This window comes from Emiliania huxleyi, assembly GCF_000372725.1.
Source record: "Emiliania huxleyi CCMP1516 unplaced genomic scaffold EMIHUscaffold_64, whole genome shotgun sequence".
NCBI classification, from domain to species: Eukaryota; Haptophyta; order Isochrysidales; family Noelaerhabdaceae; genus Emiliania; species Emiliania huxleyi.
The window spans coordinates 294,467-314,376 of NW_005197198.1; the positions used below are offsets into that span (position 1 = coordinate 294,467).

At 64.6% G+C, this 19,910-nt stretch overlaps 5 protein-coding genes across 5 annotated transcripts in view; 3 read left to right on the forward strand and 2 right to left on the reverse strand.

The window, feature by feature from the left end:
* The window catches only part of EMIHUDRAFT_215162 (hypothetical protein), a gene marked incomplete at both ends in the record, with an annotated part of 1,539 nt that extends 991 nt beyond the window's left edge, over positions 1-548 (forward strand). Inside the window, one exon of the mRNA XM_005763264.1 lies at positions 497-548. Within this exon, the coding sequence (XP_005763321.1) occupies positions 497-548 (52 nt within the window). The remainder of the gene's footprint in view (positions 1-496) is intronic.
* An 838-nt stretch (positions 549-1,386) lies between these two features.
* On the reverse strand, positions 1,387-2,351 carry EMIHUDRAFT_215163 (hypothetical protein; the record flags this gene model as incomplete). The annotated part of the gene is made up of 2 exons (XM_005763265.1): positions 1,387-2,202; positions 2,286-2,351. 2 exons carry the CDS (start codon positions 2,349-2,351, stop codon positions 1,387-1,389), a joined length of 882 nt encoding a protein of 293 aa, XP_005763322.1.
* A 2,694-nt stretch (positions 2,352-5,045) lies between these two features.
* On the reverse strand, positions 5,046-5,513 carry EMIHUDRAFT_215164 (hypothetical protein; the record flags this gene model as incomplete). The annotated part of the gene is made up of 1 exon (XM_005763266.1): positions 5,046-5,513. One exon carries the CDS (start codon positions 5,511-5,513, stop codon positions 5,046-5,048), a length of 468 nt encoding a protein of 155 aa, XP_005763323.1.
* Positions 5,514-5,769: 256 nt separating this feature from the next.
* Positions 5,770-6,641, forward strand: EMIHUDRAFT_452559 (hypothetical protein; the record flags this gene model as incomplete). The annotated part of the gene is made up of 2 exons (XM_005763267.1): positions 5,770-6,144; positions 6,220-6,641. The coding sequence occupies 2 exons, from the start codon at positions 5,770-5,772 to the stop codon at positions 6,358-6,360; spliced, it is 516 nt and encodes a 171-aa protein (XP_005763324.1). The 3' UTR covers positions 6,361-6,641.
* Positions 6,642-15,970: 9,329 nt separating this feature from the next.
* On the forward strand, positions 15,971-17,394 carry EMIHUDRAFT_215169 (hypothetical protein; the record flags this gene model as incomplete). The annotated part of the gene is made up of 4 exons (XM_005763268.1): positions 15,971-16,558; positions 16,626-16,738; positions 16,812-16,989; positions 17,077-17,394. 4 exons carry the CDS (start codon positions 15,971-15,973, stop codon positions 17,392-17,394), a joined length of 1,197 nt encoding a protein of 398 aa, XP_005763325.1.
* Between the last annotated feature and the right edge of the window lie 2,516 nt (positions 17,395-19,910).

A 19,910-nucleotide genomic window follows, 5' to 3' on the forward strand; every position in this document is an offset into this window, starting at 1 on the left:
TGCAAGCCGAGTCCAAGGCTGCCGCCGCCGCTGCCGCCGCGGCGACTGCCGCCACTGCCGCCGCTGCCGCCGCCGCGACGGCCGTGCCTCCGGCGACGCCTTCCGCTAATGCCACGCCCCCCGCTGCTGTCGCTTCCACTCCCGCCGTCAGCACACTCAGTCGGACGACCGCGGCAGCTCCGGCTCCGGAGCCGGCTGGATTAGCAGCAGGTGCGCCAGCGGCGGTGCCCCTGGCGTCGGCGGTGGCTGCGCCAGCGCTGGAAGCAGCCCCGATTGTGGCGGAGCGACCCGCAGTGGGAGCGATAGCGGCGGAGCCGACAGCCGCCGCAGGTACGGCGGAGGCCGCCGCCGCTGCGGCCTTGCCTCTCTTTGACAACGCGGCGGCAGGGCACGCTGTGCCCACTTCGGAGACGCCTGCAGCAGATGTTGCGGTGCCTGCATGGGGAGCCTGAACAGAGCACTGTGAGGTTCGGCGAGGAGCCGTGTCCCTCCACAGGACTCTTGACTCCGCCACCCTGGCCAACCCGCACCTCGCCACACTCCCATAGCCATTGCCGCCTCGAACCGACATCCGTCTCCCCGTACAGTGAAGAAAGAGGAAGTCCGTACCCCTCACGCCACGAGAGCGCAGAGGCAGAGCGGTCAGAGAGGTGCTTTTTCCAAAGCGAGATGGGAGTAAAATTTGAGCCACGGTACGGGCCCGTAGCCCACCACTGGGGAGGCGCGGCGGGGGACAGCTGTGACAGCGCATCGTCGGGTCGGCTTTGCGGCCGCGCGTCCAGAAGGAGAAGCCCAGCACCCGCCCCACACCCACACTGCCCCTATACTGGCCGCGCAGCAGTCGCGCTCCCAATACGTGCATCACTTTTGTGACAGGTTTCAGACTTTGAGCGGGGCCATATCTCGGTAACTATTGATGGTCCACCTCACCACCTGAAAACTCTTCGGATTTGGAACGGGCGCCCGGCGCCCGTTCGAATGGCGATGAGTTCTCCGGTGGACCATCAATGTTTACCGAGATATGGCCGCTCAAACCAGTCTGAGAGTGAGACCTGTCACAAAAGTGATGCACGTATTTGGGTGGGAGCGCGAACTGGCAGTCGAAGCGGCGCCCCGGTGTCCGTACCGGCACAGTGCACGCGGCCGCGCTCAGAGGCGCTAGCTGCGCGATCGCGAGAGGTGCCCGGTTGACTCGCCCGCTGGAGTCGTGGTTCACGCGGGGCTTGCATGTCCCGCTCCTCTCGTGCTGGCACACACTCCACACTCTCTATATACGAGACCATGGGTCTGAGGTAAATCCACGCTACTTGACCTCATCAGCAGGAGGACCGGGCACTACAACCCCGGTCCACAAGGTCCACACACACCCGTACCCGCTAGGCGGACCTAGGACAAGCTCGTCTCCGCAGCCCGCGACCGCCTCTGCCGGATGTGCTCACACAAGTCTGCGCTCGAAAGCTCGTAGGTGCCGAGCAGAATCAAGACGTGGACTCCGGCGTAGCTCAGCCAGGAACGAACGGTGCGCCCATCGCCCCAGAGGAGGAGCCCGGTCGCCTGGTTGAGGACCAGAGAGCCGCAGGAGGCCATCGGGATGAAGGTGGCCTGGTTAATCTTGACGGCCGCGACGATGCTCGAGGCGAGGTTGGTGCATGTTGTCAGCGCCAGGAGCGCCAGGACGAGGCCCAAGCTCGCCCCGTCGACCAGGACGAGGAGTTTGCCGAGGGTGGTCAGCGACGAGGTCGAGGTGGCCTGCGCTGCCACGTAGACTGCCAGTAGGGTGCCTTCTCCCAGCTGCACCCTCGTCGCGTACGCCCCGCCGCCAATCTTGTCGAGGCGTGCGCGGATCTGCCCTCTCTCGCGGTCGACGGCCATCCCCGCCACCGCAGCGGCCCACGCCACGCCCATGAATAGCACCCACAAGAGAGCAGCAGGGCTGGCCAGCTGCTCGGCGACCACGGCGCCGCCAGCGGCTGGCCCTGCGTCAACTAGCAGAGTGGTCGCCGTCGCGAGCACAAGCGTGCCAACCTGTTGCGACTTGGTGTACGACTGCATGCCCAGTGCGCTCATGAGCAGCAGCGTCCACAGCTGCATGCTTCCCATGTAAACGGGCAGCGTGATGGACACTGGGCCATACCAGGACGCAGCCGTCGAGCTGCCGCCGGCACCGATCTGTCCGATGGCATACAGAGCTAGGAAGCAGCCCTGCGTCGAGGCGGAGAAGGCATCGCCGTTTCGAGCCGTTCGGACGAGGTGCGCGGGGACGCGATCGACAGGAGGCTCAGCACGTAGCAGAGGGAGCCAAAGAGGGAGAGCGAGACGGCAAGCGTCAGCGACGTGTGGCCCCATTCCATGAGCGTGAGACCGCTAGCGTTCCGGCGGAGGCTGCCTGCTACGGTGCGCAGCTTGCAGGCACTTCACGTTGGGCACTGCGTGGCTGCCTGGCTGGAGAGAACTGGGCAGCTCCTGGCGAAAACGGCCGTGTGAGCGCGAAAAACTATTTTTTCGCCCGAGCTGCCGCACCATCCGGAGCTTGTAGCCCTTGTTTGTGCCCTTGGCACCGTGGAGTGCTGGGGGGGGCGACAGGGAGGATGTGGCCCTGAGTTATGTGTACGCCGACTCAGGGTGTGTGTGTGGCAGCCAGCTGGCTGTGTGTCTTTTGTGAGCCTGCTTGTGTCTGTGTGTCGCTCGTGCGTGTCGTCATCATCTGTCCAGCGTCCACCCATACCGCGTTGGTGTCCAGTCCGAGCCTGGCTGTTCTTCACCTTTCTACCTACCTACCTAGAGCTGTGCGGCCGATCGCGTAGAAGCCCCTCAGATGAGTGGTCAGATGAAGAGAGAGAGAGATTTTTAGCAATACCAAACAACTCTAACACTCACACGTCATTTGGGGCCTGGAGCCCTGTTCACGCGCGCTAGTGCCCGGGAGCGAGGAATCCGGAGGGGAGCACAAATAGGAGGCCCAGGGCCCAGCCAGCCTTGAGGCTGCCCAGCCTTGCCCTCGCTCGTGCCGCCTATAGTGCGCGTATCCTATGTGAGAGAGATCCCCTGTGCCCTGTTCACAGCCCTCTCCGCGCGGCGCCCCCCCTCCCTCTCTCTTTTGCAAAATCCTGCAAAAGGTGGGGACGTGTCTGTCCTCGACCCAGCCCTAACTGGCGCGCATCTGCCATCTCTCTGCCGGGTCGCCGTTAATCTCTCTGCGACTCTGGCACTCTGCCGCATGCATCCCAGTCGCCACAGCAACCGCCGGCGGACCTGCCACCACCAATTAGCTTGCACCGCCACTCCGCAATCGCGGCGACGGACCAACCTGCGTGAACCTCCCTCGCAGCCATGCTCCGCCCAGCGCTGCTTAGTGCTTTCCGGTTTAATTTTCGGGTTTGCATAAAACACCCGTCCCCGCGGCTAGGGTGCTGGATGAGGACGGGTACGATGCGCTAGCCCCCGCAGTCGGGGGGGTGTTGCCGGCGCTGGTAGATGACCTCTCTCGGAGAAGAGCCGGAGGGACCTTGGCGCCGGGGTCACGAGGAACTTGCAAGTCGTGGCCGAGGCGGCGACGGGAGCGGTGCAGAGGTGGATCCAGCTCAATGATGAGGCTACGGCGCGCATAACGAAGAGAGAGGAACACATCGAGTGGCTGAGGAAGCTCTTCGCTGGGTGGAAGGAGGCCCGGCCGGCCTCGAGGGAGTCACGGAGGAGGAGGGATAACGGAGGTAACGTGCGGACAGGCCAGCAGCCAGTGGGACGAACGAGGGCCGCGACGGCGGCTCAAGCGGCAGGGAGCGGAGACAGTGGGCAGCGAGCGAAGTGGGTGAGACTGATGATGCTCCTTCGACTTAGGGAGCGGTTTAGCTGCTGGGCGGGCTTCAGGGTGGTGCTCGCGAGAAAAGGAATCGACGCGATGTACAAAGCATACAACAAGAGGAGAAAGAAGGGGAGAGAGACCGGCGATGACGAAACAGAAGGCAAGCTAGCGCTGGCGAGAGCAGGGCAGACCCGGGAACGGGGGAGTCGGAGCAGACGGCATCGGCCGCCGAGGGAACGTTGTGGGAAGAGGCACGAGGAGGGCGGCGACCTCAACCGACTATGGAGGACCCGTCGCCAGACGACGCAGGGCAGACGACGGGGAGGCGGAGCAGACGCGCAGGGCGAGACGAGGGAGGGAGCAGGACTTTGCGGAGATCAGCAGGAGGATGTACGAAGAGATTAAGAGTAGCAGGGACCCGAGGGACCCGCATGTGGAAGACGGCTAGTGCTAGTCCCCCGTCGGGAGGACGACCCCGGCGGGAGGAACCGGCAGAGGATGCAGTGACGTGACACACACACACACACACACACACACACACACACACACACACACACACACACACACACACACACACACACACACACACACACACACACACACACACACACACACACACACACACACACACACACACACGCACACACACACACACACACACACACACACGACACACACACACACACACACACACACACCGCTCACCCACGCGCACCGGGCCTTGCACTTTAAATGCCGTGGGGCTCCTGTCGTTAGACGTGGAGACGCGAGGGTCGCCCCCCCTTGCCCCACCACCTCGTGTGTGTGGAGAAGTCTACCTTACCTTACCTTACCTAGTCGCCCTCTACGCCGTACCCCATTACCCCCTACGCCGACCACACCCACAAAGAACCCTGCACTGTGCACGAAGATCGCACGGACGGGAACCTGTTCCTTTTTACCCATCTCGCAGTAGAGCGTAGAGGTGTTCGTTTTTCAGAGTATTTATTACCCTTACCCCACGGCTCTAAAAAGTACCCACAGCGCACAGGCCAGAGGGTGTGTATACGGCTCTACGTGTAGTGGGTACAATGATGTAGTAGGTGTCCGGCGCTGTGGAGATGCGAGGGTTGCCACCCCTGCATGCCCCACCACGTTGTGTGTGTGGAGAATTTACATTACCCTTGTGGCAGTGATGCACAGACCACCTAGCAGACCACCCGAGACGTACCCGAGTACGTACCGCTCTTCTACCTCATGGCAGTCATGCACGGAACGAGTTCACCCTTTGCCGCACTAGCTGCCACGCGGCCGCCTCCCACGCCTGGAGCCCAGCGAGAGAACGGGGCAGCGGCGCCAGAAGCATGGTAGGGACGACGCACGCAACGGCCACCATGACTGCAAGCAAGCGCCATGCTCCGCGCCTCCGCGTCCCCGTCAAATCGATGTAGCTTCTTGCGGCGTACAGCACGCACCGTGCCGTCACGGCGCGCACTAGCGTCGGACAGAAGCGTGAATCGGCCAAGTTGGCGGCGGCACATTCGGTGCAGTCTTTTGGAGCGGTCGTCCCTGCGTACACCTTCGCCAGCACCTGATTCGTCGAAACGATCGTCTCTGCGGCTCGGGCGGCTTGGTGCAGCGCGATCTTTCGGAGCCCTCGCGGCGTGCTTGCGCTGATAGCGGCCGTGGGAGGGCTGAGCGACGCGAGCAGACTACAGAGCGCGATGAACATCAACGCGTCGGTGAATTTCTTTTGCACTCTGACTCCCGCGGACGGGACGAAACGAACTTCCCAATCCTCTTCCTTTTTAAGTTCACACCCCAAATGACGGCGCTTCAGTCTGCCCCCTTGCGCGATCAGGTCCCCCCGCCGCCGCATTGTAGATCGTGCTCGCTTCACCGCGCCCCAAGAAACTCCCTGGCGCCTCTCTGCGTGGACACGCCGCCCCTCGATCCCCGCCGGCAGGTTCTTGCGCGTGTGTTCGAGAATGCCGTTCGGACTTCAGAGCAATTCCTTCTCGAGCGGGCACGGCACCGAGGCCAACGGCCACATCTCCACGGCGATGGGGATGGCGACCGTCGCGGGCGGCGACGTCTCGACGTCGATGGGCGTCGGCACCTACGCGGCCTCGTATGGCGAGGTGGCGATCGGGATGTACAACGAGGCGCCCGCCGCCGCCTCAACGCACGGGATCGCAAGCGCGGATGCGGTGCTGCGCGTCGGCACCGGAAGCTCGGCAAAGGCTCGCCGCGACTCGCTGCGCGTCATGAAGTCGGGCGCTGTCGTGGTGTTGGCGGCGGACGGCACCACGTTCGACGTCGCGACCGAGCTGGCTAAGATCAGCGCCGGAGCCGCACCATCGGTGAGCGCACGCCCTGCTCACACGATGACCACACGTCGCGTCTGCCTTCCCCCAACCGTCCTCCCCCACCCACAGACGCCCAAGGCCGACCGCGTCGCGGCACTCGAGGCAGAGGTGGCCCAGCTCAAGGAGATTGTCGCGAAGCTCGTCCAGCTTGCGGGAGTCACCGACAACGGCGCAGGCCGCTCGAGCGAGGTCGAGCTCTCCAACGCGTAAAGCCCCTCCCCCGCCCAACTCCCCCGCGGGGGGTGGAGCAGGGTGCCGCTCCCCATTCCCCGGGGATGTCTCGTCGCTCGAGTCAATTTTGAGGACCCCGCGAGCGGCGAGAGGGCGCGAGCGAGGGGGGGCTGAGACGGGCGCGCCGCCGCACGCCGCCGTCGCCGCCCGGGGTAGGGCCATGTGAGTAGAGCGATGGGCCTCTCGCTGTATATTTTATGGCGACACTCCGGTGTGTACTCTCTCCGGTGTGTTGTCGTGTACATTTCATACACTCCCCACGATCTTCTCTCAAGGCTCATGAGTCATGTAGAGATGTACGGCTCAGCAGCTGCCAGCTCAGTGCAGGCGTGGGAAGCGGAAGCGCGCAGCGCAGTTCGCGGCGACCTCCTCCTCTTACCTCTACGGCGAGCTCCTCTACTATGGACGCCCATGATGGCGAGGGCCCCGACGAGGAGGTGGCGAGGTGGCGGTGCGAGATGGCAGCGGCTGCCATCACCGGCTCACCGACACCGTTGCGACGAGCATAGCCGGAACGCATAGATTGCGCAAAAGGCTGTGCGCAGGCCAGCGCGGTGGCGTCCACCAATGCCAGCACTGGCAGCCTCAATTCGCAGATTGCCATGGACCAGGCACGCCGGGCAGCAGAGGCGTGTAGAAGTCAGAGACACGCCCGGCTCTCCGCCGCTAGCTGTCTTGTGAGGACCGAAGTCTCTCCCTCCTCCGTTCCAGGTCCTGCTCCAGCGCCGCACCTGTCGGCACCTTTGACGCCCTCTGTGCTGCACGAATGGCCTCATACCGCTCGATCGCGGCTTGCTTACTCGCTGCTCTCTCCTCGGCGCTTGAAGAGGGCTCGCTCTGTTGGCGGTTCTGAAGCCCGGAGATGTAGCCTGCCGAGCCTGCCAGAACGGTTAGCGCCCCAAGATTGAGCAAGTATCTGGCCGCCGAGCCCGCCATCACTCTCCTGTTCGCGGCGAGCCAAAGCCGATGGGAAAGTCCCCACGTCCCCCCACACGTGGCAACCAAGGCTGGCCGCTGCGTTGCGTTTTTTCTCACACCACGTGCCTCTGGACCTCCGTTCACGTGCACGAGCTTCTTGAGCCACCCACCCACCCACCCACCTCACGGCCCGGCTGAGGCTTAGAACCACCCACCCACCCCACCCACCTCACGGCCCGGCTGAGGCGTGGCACCACCCACCCACCTCACGGCCCGGATGAGGCGAGGAACCACCCACCCACCCTACGGCCTGGCTGATTTAGGAACTCCCACCACCTACGACAGGAAGAAAAACACCGCCCGCCGTAACGCGCGAACACAGTTTCGCGCCCGAGTCGTCGCTCTCCTCGCCACCGCGTGCTATGTCCAAGCGCACGAGCGAGGAGTACCCCATGGGCAAGCAGGAGCTCGACATCTTCTTCCGCGATGCCGGCGCAACTGCGCCCAACCCGTTCAGTGCGGAGCAGGTCTTCAGCGCGGTCGCCAACGATGCCGCTTGGGAGCGCATTGTGCGCGAGCTGGCCTTCATCGTCAGCGACGTGGCGATCGCGCAGGTACGGCGCGTGCTCTCGGGAATGGGCTCCACCAAGAAGAAGAGGCTGGATCCGAAGCTGGTCGCGGAGTCGAGGGCGCACGAGGAGGCGTGCAGGAACGCTGGAGTCTCGGCGCCCTTCCTGCGCGATGGGCGCCCGGTCGACTCGTCCGGCAAGGAGGTGACGCCCTTCAGCATGGACATGCTCAAGGTGGTGCACTATGTCAAGCCCACGCCCACCGGCAAGGTCTCCAACGGCAGGGGCAAGGGCAAGGGCGGCAAGGTCAAGCCCCAGGAGCTGCTCGACGCCGAGGCGGACAAGGCCAATACGAGGGTGCTCCGCGTGTTCAAGCCCGACTCCAGGCTGGGATGGGCCTTCCGATCGGACATTGAGTGGGCGTACGCCAACCCGACCGCCATCGCGCGCTTCCTCGGCGACCAGAAGCGGGACGAGAGCGGCAAGGTGGTGCTGCCATTCACGCTCGCCGAGGAAGCGCCCTGCCCATTCACGCTCGTGCCGGCCGTGGAGGAGGAGGGAACCGGCAAGGTGCTGCTACGCGAGTCGCTGCGCTTCGAGATCTCCAACGAGCGCAAGGACGAGCTCAAGACGCTGATGCGGCACAGCGGGTGCAGGAGCGGCGTGCGGGCGACGCCGATTGATTTCGACGCAACGCGCAAGGCAGCCGCCGTCCCTCTGCGCTCCACCCGCATGCACATGCACATATGCCACGCTCACCGCACAGCCCGCCAACTCAGGCGGGCGAGATTGGCTTGCTGGGCACGGTGGTAAACGTGCTGAAGATGCACCTCAAGGACCTGGAGAACCTCGAGAAGGTGGCGGCCGCGAAGGAGGAGCTCGCGTCGTACGGCACGGTGGGAGAGGTGGTCGAGCAGTGCCAGAAGGAGCGGCAGGTGATTGGCGAGAGGTACGCCGTGAGGGAGGGGGAGCTCGCGACCGCGATTGCCGCCAAGACGGCGGAGGCTCAGGCGGCCATGCACGCGGGCAACTTTGCCATCCTCGGCCGGCTCGCGCAGGAGGGTTCCGAGCTCGCCACGGAGCAGGAGGGGCTGCCCGCCAAGATGAAGCAGGAGCTCGACGCATGCTGTGCGCGCTTCAAGAGCCTGGCGTCGAAGGTCGCGCACAAGGTCACCCTCAAGGCGGAGGATGCGAAGGGGGGCGCGGCCCGCAGCCGCAAAGGCACCCTCGCGACGGCGATGGCCAAGAACTTCGCGCCTCGCATGACCACCTCGCCGCCGCCGCGCGCGATCAGCGTGGACGAGGGGGTGGAGCCGGCGGAGGGGCAGGAGGCGGAGCCGGAGGCGGAGCGCTCGGCAGAGGAGGCGCGGGGGGCGCAGCCGCAGCCGCAGCCGCAGGCGGACGCGTCGATGCCCGAGTCGGAGGAGTCGGCCGCCGGGCCGGACAAGGCGGCGCCCGAGAGTGAGACGCAGGCGCCACCGGAGACGGCGGAGCAGATGGCGGAGGAGGTGGCGGAGGAGGGGTCGCCAGTGGTGGAGGAGGTGACAGAGGAGGCGGAGGCGGAGGCGGAGGCAGCGGCACCAGTGGCCGAGGGGGGAGCGGCGCCGCTGATGACGGCGCCGACCCCGGCGGAGGACCAGGCAAAGGGGCCTGAGACGGAGGGGGGGGCCACTAGCGTCGCTCGTACGCCAGGCGCACTGCTCGCCGCCGGACTGGCCGCTCTGGTCTGACTTGGCCCGTGACGCGCCAGCCCGAGAGATCGAGGATCCTCACCTCAGCGCGTGCGCAGACCGGCTGGAGAGCGCGATCTGCCGGCCGGCAGCGAGACCTGCGGACCTGGCAAGACTGCACAATGAGCTCGCTGACGCTCGGCGTGATCCGGGGACACGTTGACACACGCCGGTGTGCAGCACTCATTTGTTTGTCTTTTGTGGTCTGCACAGAATATGCTATTGTTCCTTCACTGTTTGCAGAGCCGCTAGTGGCGGCGTGCACACACCTCACCGCACAAAAGAAAAACACAAGGGCGCACGCACATCAGTCCCAGATCACAGCGGCGTGGGCCGCAAGCTAGCGTCGCGAGCGGCGGTATTTCTTCAAACGCACTTGATAGCCGAATAGCAACGGATTGGGCGGGCGGGGAGAGGGGGGGGGTTGGGCCTTCACTTGAGAGCGAGACGGACCTCGACGAGGTGCGTGTGGTTGACGTTGTCCGTCGACTTTCCCTTCCCGTTCTTCCGGCTGGGCAGCTTCCGGTGCACATACGCGTCCACCGCCTTGTCGATGCTGCGCGTCTGCTGCACCGCTTCGAGCTTGGCGACAGCGCTGTCGGCGCGCGCGAGCGCGGCGAGGTGCGCGAGGTCGTGCTTGATCGTCTTGCGCTCCGCGAGAAACTCGCGCTCTAGCGTGCACCACAGCTCCTCCGGCAGCTTGCCCTCGCACTCCATATAGATCTCCTTGAGCGAGCGCGTGGTGCCGCGGCCGCCGGGGAGAGGGAAGCCGTGCTTCCACCTGTGGCATAGCGGCTATGGATAAAGGAGAGAGCGTATGGAAGGAGAGAGCGAGACAGGCCGGGGTGGGGGGGGGGCGGGGGTGCTCACGCTCTGTCGCAGATGCGTCGCGGGTTGAAGGCGTCAGGCTCCACCACGGACTTGGGCGCCACCACCGGCGCCGCGCCGTCGGACGGGACGGTCACCTCGTTATACGTCTCGCGCAGGTCGAACCGCTCGGCGGGGCGGGCGTACGAGCCGGACCGCTCCTCCGAGGGCACAATCGACGGAGGCACACCGCCCGGCCAGAGGTTGAGGAGCATGCGCATGCCCGGCGGCCCGCGCCACGCCTCGTGCGCCCAGCAGCCCTCGCGCTTGCGCCAGATGCAGCTGCCAGAGTCGTGCGAGTAGAGCACGTGGCCGTCGGTGTTGAGGCCCATCTGGTAGAGGAACGTCTTGCGGTAGAGGTCGGAGATGCCAGGCCACTGCTGCTCGTGCTTCGACGCGTAGGCGGCCTTGTCCGAGGGCGACAAGCCGAGGAAGGTCTTGATGTCAATCGCGTCCCAGGGGAAGAGAGTCGGATGCTCGGACGCCACCTCGACGTGCACGACGCCACCGCCGCCGTTGAAGGTGCAGCCGTCAATCCGACTGCACGTGGCACTCAGCGCCTCCTGGGCGGCCCCCATGGGGTCCTCGCTCTCGGCCTTGAAGCGCACCATCGACCCGCGCAGCCTCCTCGCCTCGGCGCCATTCACCTTCTCCGCCGGCACCTCGTACGAGCACTTGCCTGCCGGCGAGACGGCGGCGCACACGTCGAGGTTGCGAATGAAGAAGAAGAGGCCGAGGCAGAAGCCAAAGTCCTTGTCGGCCGGCCCCTTTGAGTTGTCGAGGATGAAGAGCATGAAGGGCACAAACTTGCCGTCGGGCCCGAGGCAGAACTCGGCAAACAGGGTGCAAAACTTGTCCACCGCCCCCTGATTGCGCGCGCTAGTCTCGGGCTCGCAGTCCTCGGGGTCGAGGTCCTTGCCGGCCGCGACGTAGCCAAAAGCGGCCGCACAGCCCCCGCGCTCGCCAAAGTTGTCTTCCGTCCAGCCGATGGCGGTCTTCATCTTCTCGATGAACGCGCCCAGCCCAACGCGCGCCGCGATCTCCAACGAGAGGCTCTTGCACGGCAGCAGCCAGATGGAGAAGAGGGCGATGGAGCACAGCGTGTCGTAGCTCGCCGACTTGTCCGTGACGGCCCAGCGCACACGCTCCGACATGACCTGGATGTCGTGGCCCTTCTGCTTGTCGCAGTTCGCCTTGTACAGCGCCTTCTGGTCGATCGAGAGGACGAGCGCCCACGCGGAGAAGAGCATGAAAAACCACCAGTAGAGGAGCACGCGCGCGCGGCAGTAGTGCTGCTGCAGCACCGGCGCCATCTCGGCCACATTCTTGGCGAACTTGATGCCCGCCGCGGCAAAGGCGCCGTACGTGGTCGACCGCGAGGGCGCGGCGCCAAAGCGGGCGATGCACGCCTGGCGGACGGCGATGTGGATGCGATCTACCTTGCCGCCGGCGACGCCGAAGGCCGCCGCCGCCTTATGCAGGATGTCGGCGTCCTCCGGCGTGGCGCCCGTCGCTCCCTTGCTCGACGCCTCGCCCATCCCGCGCACGACATCCTTGATGATGGTGAGGAACTCCTCGTCCGTCTTCCAGCCGTTCTCCTTGCGCCCGCGCCGCGCCACCTCGAGCAGCATCCGCTCCTTGCGCGCCACACGCTGCATCTCGTAGTTGACCGCAAGCCTCAGGCTCTTGACCTGCAGACCGGTGCGCTTGATGGTCTTGCCCTGCACCTTGAGGTAGGCCGCCTCGCGCGTGGCGCGCAGCCCCTGCACGGTGCTGTCGTACCGGCTGATGAGGTTCTTCGCGCGCCCCCTGCCCATGAGCTTCTCGCGAGTCTCGCGCGGCGCGAACTTGGCGATGAGGTAGTCGAGCATCGCGCGCTCGCCACCGGTGCCGGCGCGCATCGCCGTCGCGAGGTTGGACACGTCGTCCTGCGTCAGCTCGATGCCCATGCGCTGTCGCAGCGCGAGGAGCTCATAGAAGGTGCCCACCTGCGCTGAGACGTCGGCGTCGTTGGCGCCCGCCATGTTTGGCAGCAGCGCGACGCGCCACGAGCCAGCGCTCTGGACGGGGAGGCTGATCACGTTGAGACGCTCGCGGATGAAGTCATAGACCCTAACCCAGGTGCCGTGGTGGGCCCGCAGAGACGCCAGGAGAGCGGCCCGACCCTCATCTGCGACGGAAAAGTTGTAGATCTGGAAAAACTCGGGCACGTACACGCCCTCACCAAACTTGCTCCGCAACGAGAGCAGCACCAGCTGCTTCCATTTGCAGAACTCGAGAGCCACGTCCGAGAGCAAGGCGCCGTGTTGCATCTGCACGAACGAGCCCGCAAACGCGAGCCCCGTGATGTCTGCCGGGTGCTGTCCAGCGCTTCGGGCGTAGTTGCCCTGCGTGAACATCCCATCATGGAAGCACCTTCGAAGCGTGACGGCCTCCTCGTCGTCGAGCTCGGCGGAGACGAGGGTCGCCTCGCGCTTGAACCACTCGAGCTGGTGTGGGAGCGGTGTAGCACTCGTCGAGCGTAACAGCTGTCCGCCCTTGGACGACTTGTTGAGCGCACCGTGAGGCACACGGCAGCCGTCGGGGAGCGCGATCTCGGTCAGCTTGTTCCGTGGGCACGGTGCGAGGAACGACATGGTGTGGCAACGACGGAGCTGTGCCTCGAAGCGCGCGCCAAGGGAGAGAGAAACGACAAATCACCCACCCACCCACCCACCCACCCACCCACCCACCCACCCACCCACCACCCACCCACCCACCACCCACCATCCGGGGCCTACGAAGCGTTTACCCACCCACCCACTTTTTCAAGAACGGCGGTCCAGAGGCACGTGGTGTGAGAAAAAACGCAACGCTGGCGGGCGGCCTGGCGGGAAAAAAATCGATTGCGGCAAAGAGAGAGAGAGAGAGCGCCTGTTCACGGCATGGAGGGTGAGCCACACCGAACGTACCGAGCGAAGAGCCGAGCGGAAGGAGGACGGGGAAGATGACCCCGAGGAGGACGAACCAGTGGAAATCCAGTTGTCAGATGTCACGATGCATCCGAAGGGTACCCCAGCTCCGGCATCATCCGTAGAGGCACGAGTGTTCGAAGAGAGAGTGGACCTGAGTAACAACATGACCTGTAGGCAAATGATCGGTGTGGGAGTCAGAAATATGGTCCTTGCGCGAGGGGAGCTCGATAGACTCGAGGGGCCAGGATACGCCGCGAGGAGGACGGAGTTGCGCCGAAAGGCGAAAGAAGCCGCGAGAACAAGGGACCGGCAGGCGGCGGCGGCACAGGACGAGGCAGAAGAGAACGACGCGACAGAGGAGGAAATGACAAGGGAGAGAACGACGAGAGTGGGACGACCGCGAGGTGGCATGAAGGTTGCAGCGAGAAGCGGCGAGAGACTGCGAAGAGAGATAGGAAGAGGCAGACTCCCTAGGGTGGGCGACGGCTAGCGCACCACACACCTCTCCTTAAAATCCCTGTGTGGTGGCGGCGTGCCGTCCTCCCATCCCTCTCTTGGGTTGTCTGTTTTCTTTCTTTCTTTCTTTCAGAGGGGTGATAGCAGTGGGCGTCAGAAGACTCGTCCTTGCTCGAGGAGAGCTCGATAGACTCGAGGGGCCAGGATATGCAGCAAGGAGGGCGGAGCTGCGCCGAAAGGCGAAAGAAGCCGAGAGAACAAGGGAACGACAGGCGGCGGCGGCGGCGCAGAACGAGGCAGAAGAGAGCGACGCGACAGAGGAAGAAGCGACAAGGGAGAGCACGACGAGAAGGGGGCGACCGCGAGGTGGCATGAAGGTTGCAGCGAGAATCGGAGAGAGACTGCGAAGAGAGATAGGAAGAGGCGGACGCCCAAGGGTGGGCGAAGGCTAGCGCACCACACACCTCTCCTTAAAATCCCTGTGCCGGTGGCGGCGTGCCGTCCTCCCATCCCTCCCTTGGGTTGTCTGTTTTCTTTCTTTCTTTTCTTTACGCCCTGCTGAGGATAGGCCCTGTGCCTCTGTGTTCGTGCGTCGCCCATCTCTCCTGGAACTCTATTTATTCATTAATTACCCGTCCCGTCCCTAGGGAAAAAAGAGGCGGGCGCATTGTTTGGGCTTCCTAGGCCGATGGCCGTGGGCGCATTGTTTGGGCTTCCTAGGCCGATGGCCGTGTGTGCTGCCGTTGATCGCCGAGTGGCCTCTAGCGCCGCCGGAGTGTGCCTCACACGCACCGCCACCGGTGCCGAACCCAGCCGCACGTGAGTGAGCGAGAGCAGAGCGAGAGGCGAAGCAGACAGAGAGGCCGGGCGGTGCACTGGCGGGTGGAACTCTCGCGGGCCGACCCTCTCACACAGACAGACTCGCAGACCAGAGACACACGGGAAGGCAGCAAAATGGCGCACACTGACAGAGAGAGAGAGAGAGAGAGGGAGGGAGAGAGGGAGCGGGAGGGAGAGAGGGAGAGAGGGAGAGAGGGAGGGAGACAGAGAGAGAGATGAACGTGAGAGAGATCCCACCACAGTCCACACACACACGACGGTACAAATACGGGCAAGGCATTTCTAGGCCTCCGTCGGTTTATGAAAATTCGGTTTTGTGTGGGCTTGTGTGGTGCTCTGCTAGGGAGGTCAAATGGATCGACGGGTGCGTCGTCTCGGCATGAGCAGCATTCGCCTGCGCAGTGGTTGGGAGGGGGGGGGGGGGGAGTCTCAGCAGGGGGCAGCAGGGACGGGCATTGGTAGGGAGACAGACCGAAGAGGACAGAGCCGAGTCACTCGAGTATGCGGCCACACAGAGGAGCGAGACACGAGACGCCGCCAGCCGGAGCCGAGCCACAGCCGAGCCGCGAGGGAGTTGGTGCACTGGAGCCGCGAGCGAGTTGGTTCACCGCGGGCGGCTGCCGAACTCCACGTAGCGTCATCACTCCCAGGGAGCGGACACACCGAGACGGCGGCACACCCGCACAGGTGCCACACCCATCTGCCATTAAACAGTCGCTCTCCACGTACGCCGGCACGCCTCGCACATGCACATTCATTCTTGGTCCGGGAAGGGGTTCACGGCCGGCAGCTACTGCCCACACAAGGGAGTTCGCGGCGGGTCCATGTCCGCCCCTCCCGCCCTGACCGTGTTGAAAGTGGCACTGCTCAGGTCAGCTTCTGATTGGTCCGACTGGCTCCATCCTGACCTCAACGCCGTGACGAACTCACAAGCGATCCCACTGGGAGCTCGCCCGTCACGCAGCCACTGCGGCGCAGAGACGAGGTGTGCTCTACCAATTGGTTGTGGACGGATGGATGTTGCGCATATTCAGTACCAGCGGCGAGAGGCCGAAGCGAGACTGTCGCCGAAGTGCGACCGAGGGACGTTTGCGGACGGTCGAACTTCTTTTCTACCCCGGACTACCTGGCGCTCGAACTTCTTTTTCGCACAACACTAGGGACTTTGATGTACTCATTCCTGTGTTCTGCCGCAGGGATCCCTAGACGGCTCGGAGCTCTAACCCACCAGTCTTCCCGGTTCTTTTCGAGCACCATGTTCGCGGTTCTGGCGCTGCTGTCGCTCGCTGGCGTGCTCGCCGCCGGCCTGGCCCTTGCGTCCGCGCGGCGTTCGCCCGCCCGCGCTTCGCGTCGCACGCAGTCCCTGCTGCCGCTCCTCCACCCGTCGGACGCGCCGCTGGGCTCGCCTCCGCTGGACTCGCCGCCGCCGTCGCCAACTGGCTTCGGCCCGCTCGGCTCCTCATCCGCGCTCTCAGATGACTTGCGCTGGCGGATTGTGTACAAGCGCCTCGTCTTTGACATGACCTTCGCCGAGATCGCGGACGACCTCCTCGTCTCAGAGAGTTCGGCGTGCGAGATCTGGAGACGCTTCGAGACGCCGCCGCACGACATCTCTTCGCACCAGGGCGAGCGGCTGAGCCCGGCAATCGTGCCGCCCGAGTTGCATCCGCAACTTCTGGACTGCCTGACCCAGTGCAACATGGAGGACAGCCTGAGCGACATCTGCAGTGCCTTCTACAACGTGACCGGCATCCGCATGAGCATCCCGACGATGTGCCAGACGCTGAAGCGGATGGGCATGACGCGCAAGCGGGCGCGCTATCCCTCACCTCCTCACCAGAGAGTGCACCTGGCCCTTTCCCCACACCCCCTCCCCTCCTCCCTGCCCACAGCTCTCCCTGCTGGTCGAGGCGTACGACGCGCGAAAGGCGCAAGACTTTGTGACCCACATTCTCAACAACTACAACCTCGAGCAGCTCATCTGGATCGACGAGTCGGCTGTGGACAAGCGGCTGCTCAACAAGTGCCCGAGCGGGAGCACAGCTCAGTCACCAACTTTCAACTCTCCTCCCGGACCCCACGTTTCTCCAACGTAGGCGCTACGGCTATGCGCTGCGCGGCCTGCGGGCCGACTCGAGCCGAGGCATCCTCGCGCGGGGCAAGCGCCACTCGATGCTGGGCTTCTTCGACGTCAACGTGGGCCACGTGGGCCACGTCACGGTCGAGGGGGGCTTTGACTCGGAGGCGTTTGCATCCGCGTGCACCGACCACTTGGTGAGGCTCGCCCCTCTAGATTTTTAAGACGGGTTCGCCCCACACGCCAGCCCTCAACCAACCAAGGCACCCTCCACCCGCCTGCAGATGCCGGTGATGAGCAAGTTCACGCAGTGCTTTGGCATGGAGCAGCGATCGGTCGTCATCATGGACAACTGCGGCATCCACCGAAACCAGCAGCTTCTGAACCTCTTCCACTCTCGCGGCTTCGTGGTCGAGTTCTTGCCCCCCTACAGCCCCAACGTCGCACCCCATGAGAAGTGCATCCGGCAGGTGAAGGACTCAGTGCGCGACTTTGAGAAGCAGCTGCGCGACGTCGACGCCCCGACGCTGATCGACTTTGGATGCTCGACCGTCACCGCCGAGGTCATGCGCTCGGCGCTGCGTGAGTGTGGCTATGTTTAAAAATCTTGTTTTTTGCCTTCTAAATAGCTGCTGGCCCTGCTCTCCGCGCGCGCCCGAACCTGCGAGTTTGCTATTTCCGTCCGTGGAGATGCGAGGTCCGCCCAATATGCCCTCCACCACCGATACGTATGATCTTACGTCTGGGGGGGCGACCCCCCCATCTTTGTTTACCGATGCGTCCTAGAATGCAAAAACGCATTCTAGGACGCACTTTTCATCTCAAAGATACCATGTGTCTCGGGTACACAGGGCATTCTAGGATGCGATGGCTGTCCTGGAGATAGCCGCGCCGTGTCTTTTGTTACGCGTTCCATCTTAGACGCCACAAGCATCTATAGATGCACAGCTGTTCTGAGATGGCACTTGCATACTAGATCACATTTTACTATACTTGGACAGGGAAGCGTCTCAGGAGACACCGTGTGTCGGGTGCACCGGGCACCGAGGGGGGAGCAGGGAGCCAGGGAGCACGAAAAGGCGGTGTGATCTCTCGGCACCCCCTGGGGGCCCTGCCTTGAGTGCTCGTGTGAGGTCTCTCCTCGCGGCCTGCCCCTCCTGGAGAACCAGGTTCTCAGCACCGCGCATGCATCTGCTCGCGCCACGAGCTCTGGGCGCAAAGACCAAAGTTGCATGCACTGCTTACGACGATCCGACGGCGACGCCGCCTCCCCCCCCCACCAACCAGTTTGCGCGGCAGGTAGCGGGGCCAGTTCGAGGCTGAGGGCGTGGGCGTGCGCCTAGACACGGAAGACAGCGTACTTCCGAGAGTCGGCCAGCCGCGCGGTTTTTCTTGTTTGACTTGGCGATTTGAGGGACCGGGCATCCCGACTCGCTCCTCGCTCCTCGCTCGGTGAGCTGTCGCCCACCAGCGCGCGGCGACCGCGCGCACACCGTGCCCGCCGGCTCGCCGCCCTCCTCACCACCCGTCGGCGCTGTCCGCAGGCATGTGAGTCAGAACGGCGACCGCGCAGCGCGCACGGGTGTCTTGCTCGCCACCACCCTCTCGCCCCCGCTCCGTGACCGCCGCCGCCCGCGCCACCGCCGCCGCCAACACCGCCTCGCGCCTCGCGCCTCGCTCTCGCCGCCCCCGCCGCCCGCCCTCGACCTCGCGACGGCGTCCTTCTGGGGATCTGCGGGTGGCTTGCCCGCCTCGCCGCCGCCCCCACAGCGTGACCGCTTCCGCCGCCCCCACAGCGTGACCGCTTCCGCTCGATCGGTGAGCCGTCGCCCACCACGCGCGCTCTCACGGCGACCGCGGGCCGCTCATCGCCTCCGCCACGTCGCAGGTGTTTGATCTGGGCAGGAAGCGGCGCTGGTGACGGCAACCGGCAGCCACGTGCACGGAGTGCTAAGCGAGGTGCCTGTGTCCAAGTCTGAGTAGCCCGTGGCCGTGAGTGGCGTCAGGGGCAGTGTTCTGTGACTGTGTCCTGTGCGTGCTGTTCAGTGTGAGTCGGTGCAGCGGTGGGCCTGCTGCCGCTGCCACACGTGAGAGCCGCTGTCCGTGCCCCAGCACGTTGCGCGGAGAGGCTATAGGGCGCCCACCCACGAGTGCTCGGGTGGGCGCGCCGCGGCTGTGCGAGTAGTAGCGCAGCAGCCGCGGCGCACAGCCGGGGGCACGGCCCGCCGCGCAGCGCTCGCCACACCGAGTTTTCGTTTTCTTTTTTGTTTTTATACGTGCGTGTATTTCTTGAGATCCACACACGCTGTTCAAAATATGCGCGCGTCTTCTGAGACACGCGCTGTTCACAGTATGCACGGCGCGTCTTTTGAGACAGCAACGCCAATCGGAGATGCCGCGAGCAATTCGGGATGCGCGGAGCAACTAATATAGACTCGCGCATCTTAGGATGCTCGAGCATACCGAGGACAGCGAGCGTCTAAGTAGGAGGCCTACTAGACGCACTCTAATCCAGAGACGCATTCGGTAAACAAAGATGGGGGGGTCGCCCCCCCAGACGTTACGTATTTGTGAGTGTGTGTGTATCCGCGTACCGCGACGGCTACACGCGGACACGGTGAATGGAGACGTCACAAAACCCTCTGTTTTTAGACATTAGAGAGAGGGTCTTGCCCCCGGGGGACCCACTTGTGTGCCAACTCTCTCAGCACCCTCACTCTCGTTCTTTTACACCCGGCGCTGTGATGTCACTTCTAGCCGGATAGCCCTCCGGGTCATCCTGAGTGACCTTGCAGCCCGACGCCCACGAGGGGCGCTGCTGACGGGGGGAAGGGGAAAGTGTAGGGGTGCGGGGTAGGGCAGGGCGGGGCTGGGCAGGGCGGGGCGGGGCAGGGCGGGCGGGGCGGGGCAGGGCGGCGGGGCGGGGCGGTGCTGGGCAGGGCGGTGCTGGGCGGTGCGGTGCTGGGCAGGGCGGTGCTGAGCAGGGCGGTGCTGGGCAGGGCGGTGCTGGGCGGGGCGGGGCTGGGCAGGACGGTGCTTGGCAAGGCCGTTCCGGATAAGGGCAGGAGGGGGCGGGGCAGGGCCGGGCGAACCTGTCAAGGCCGGCAGGGCGGGGCCG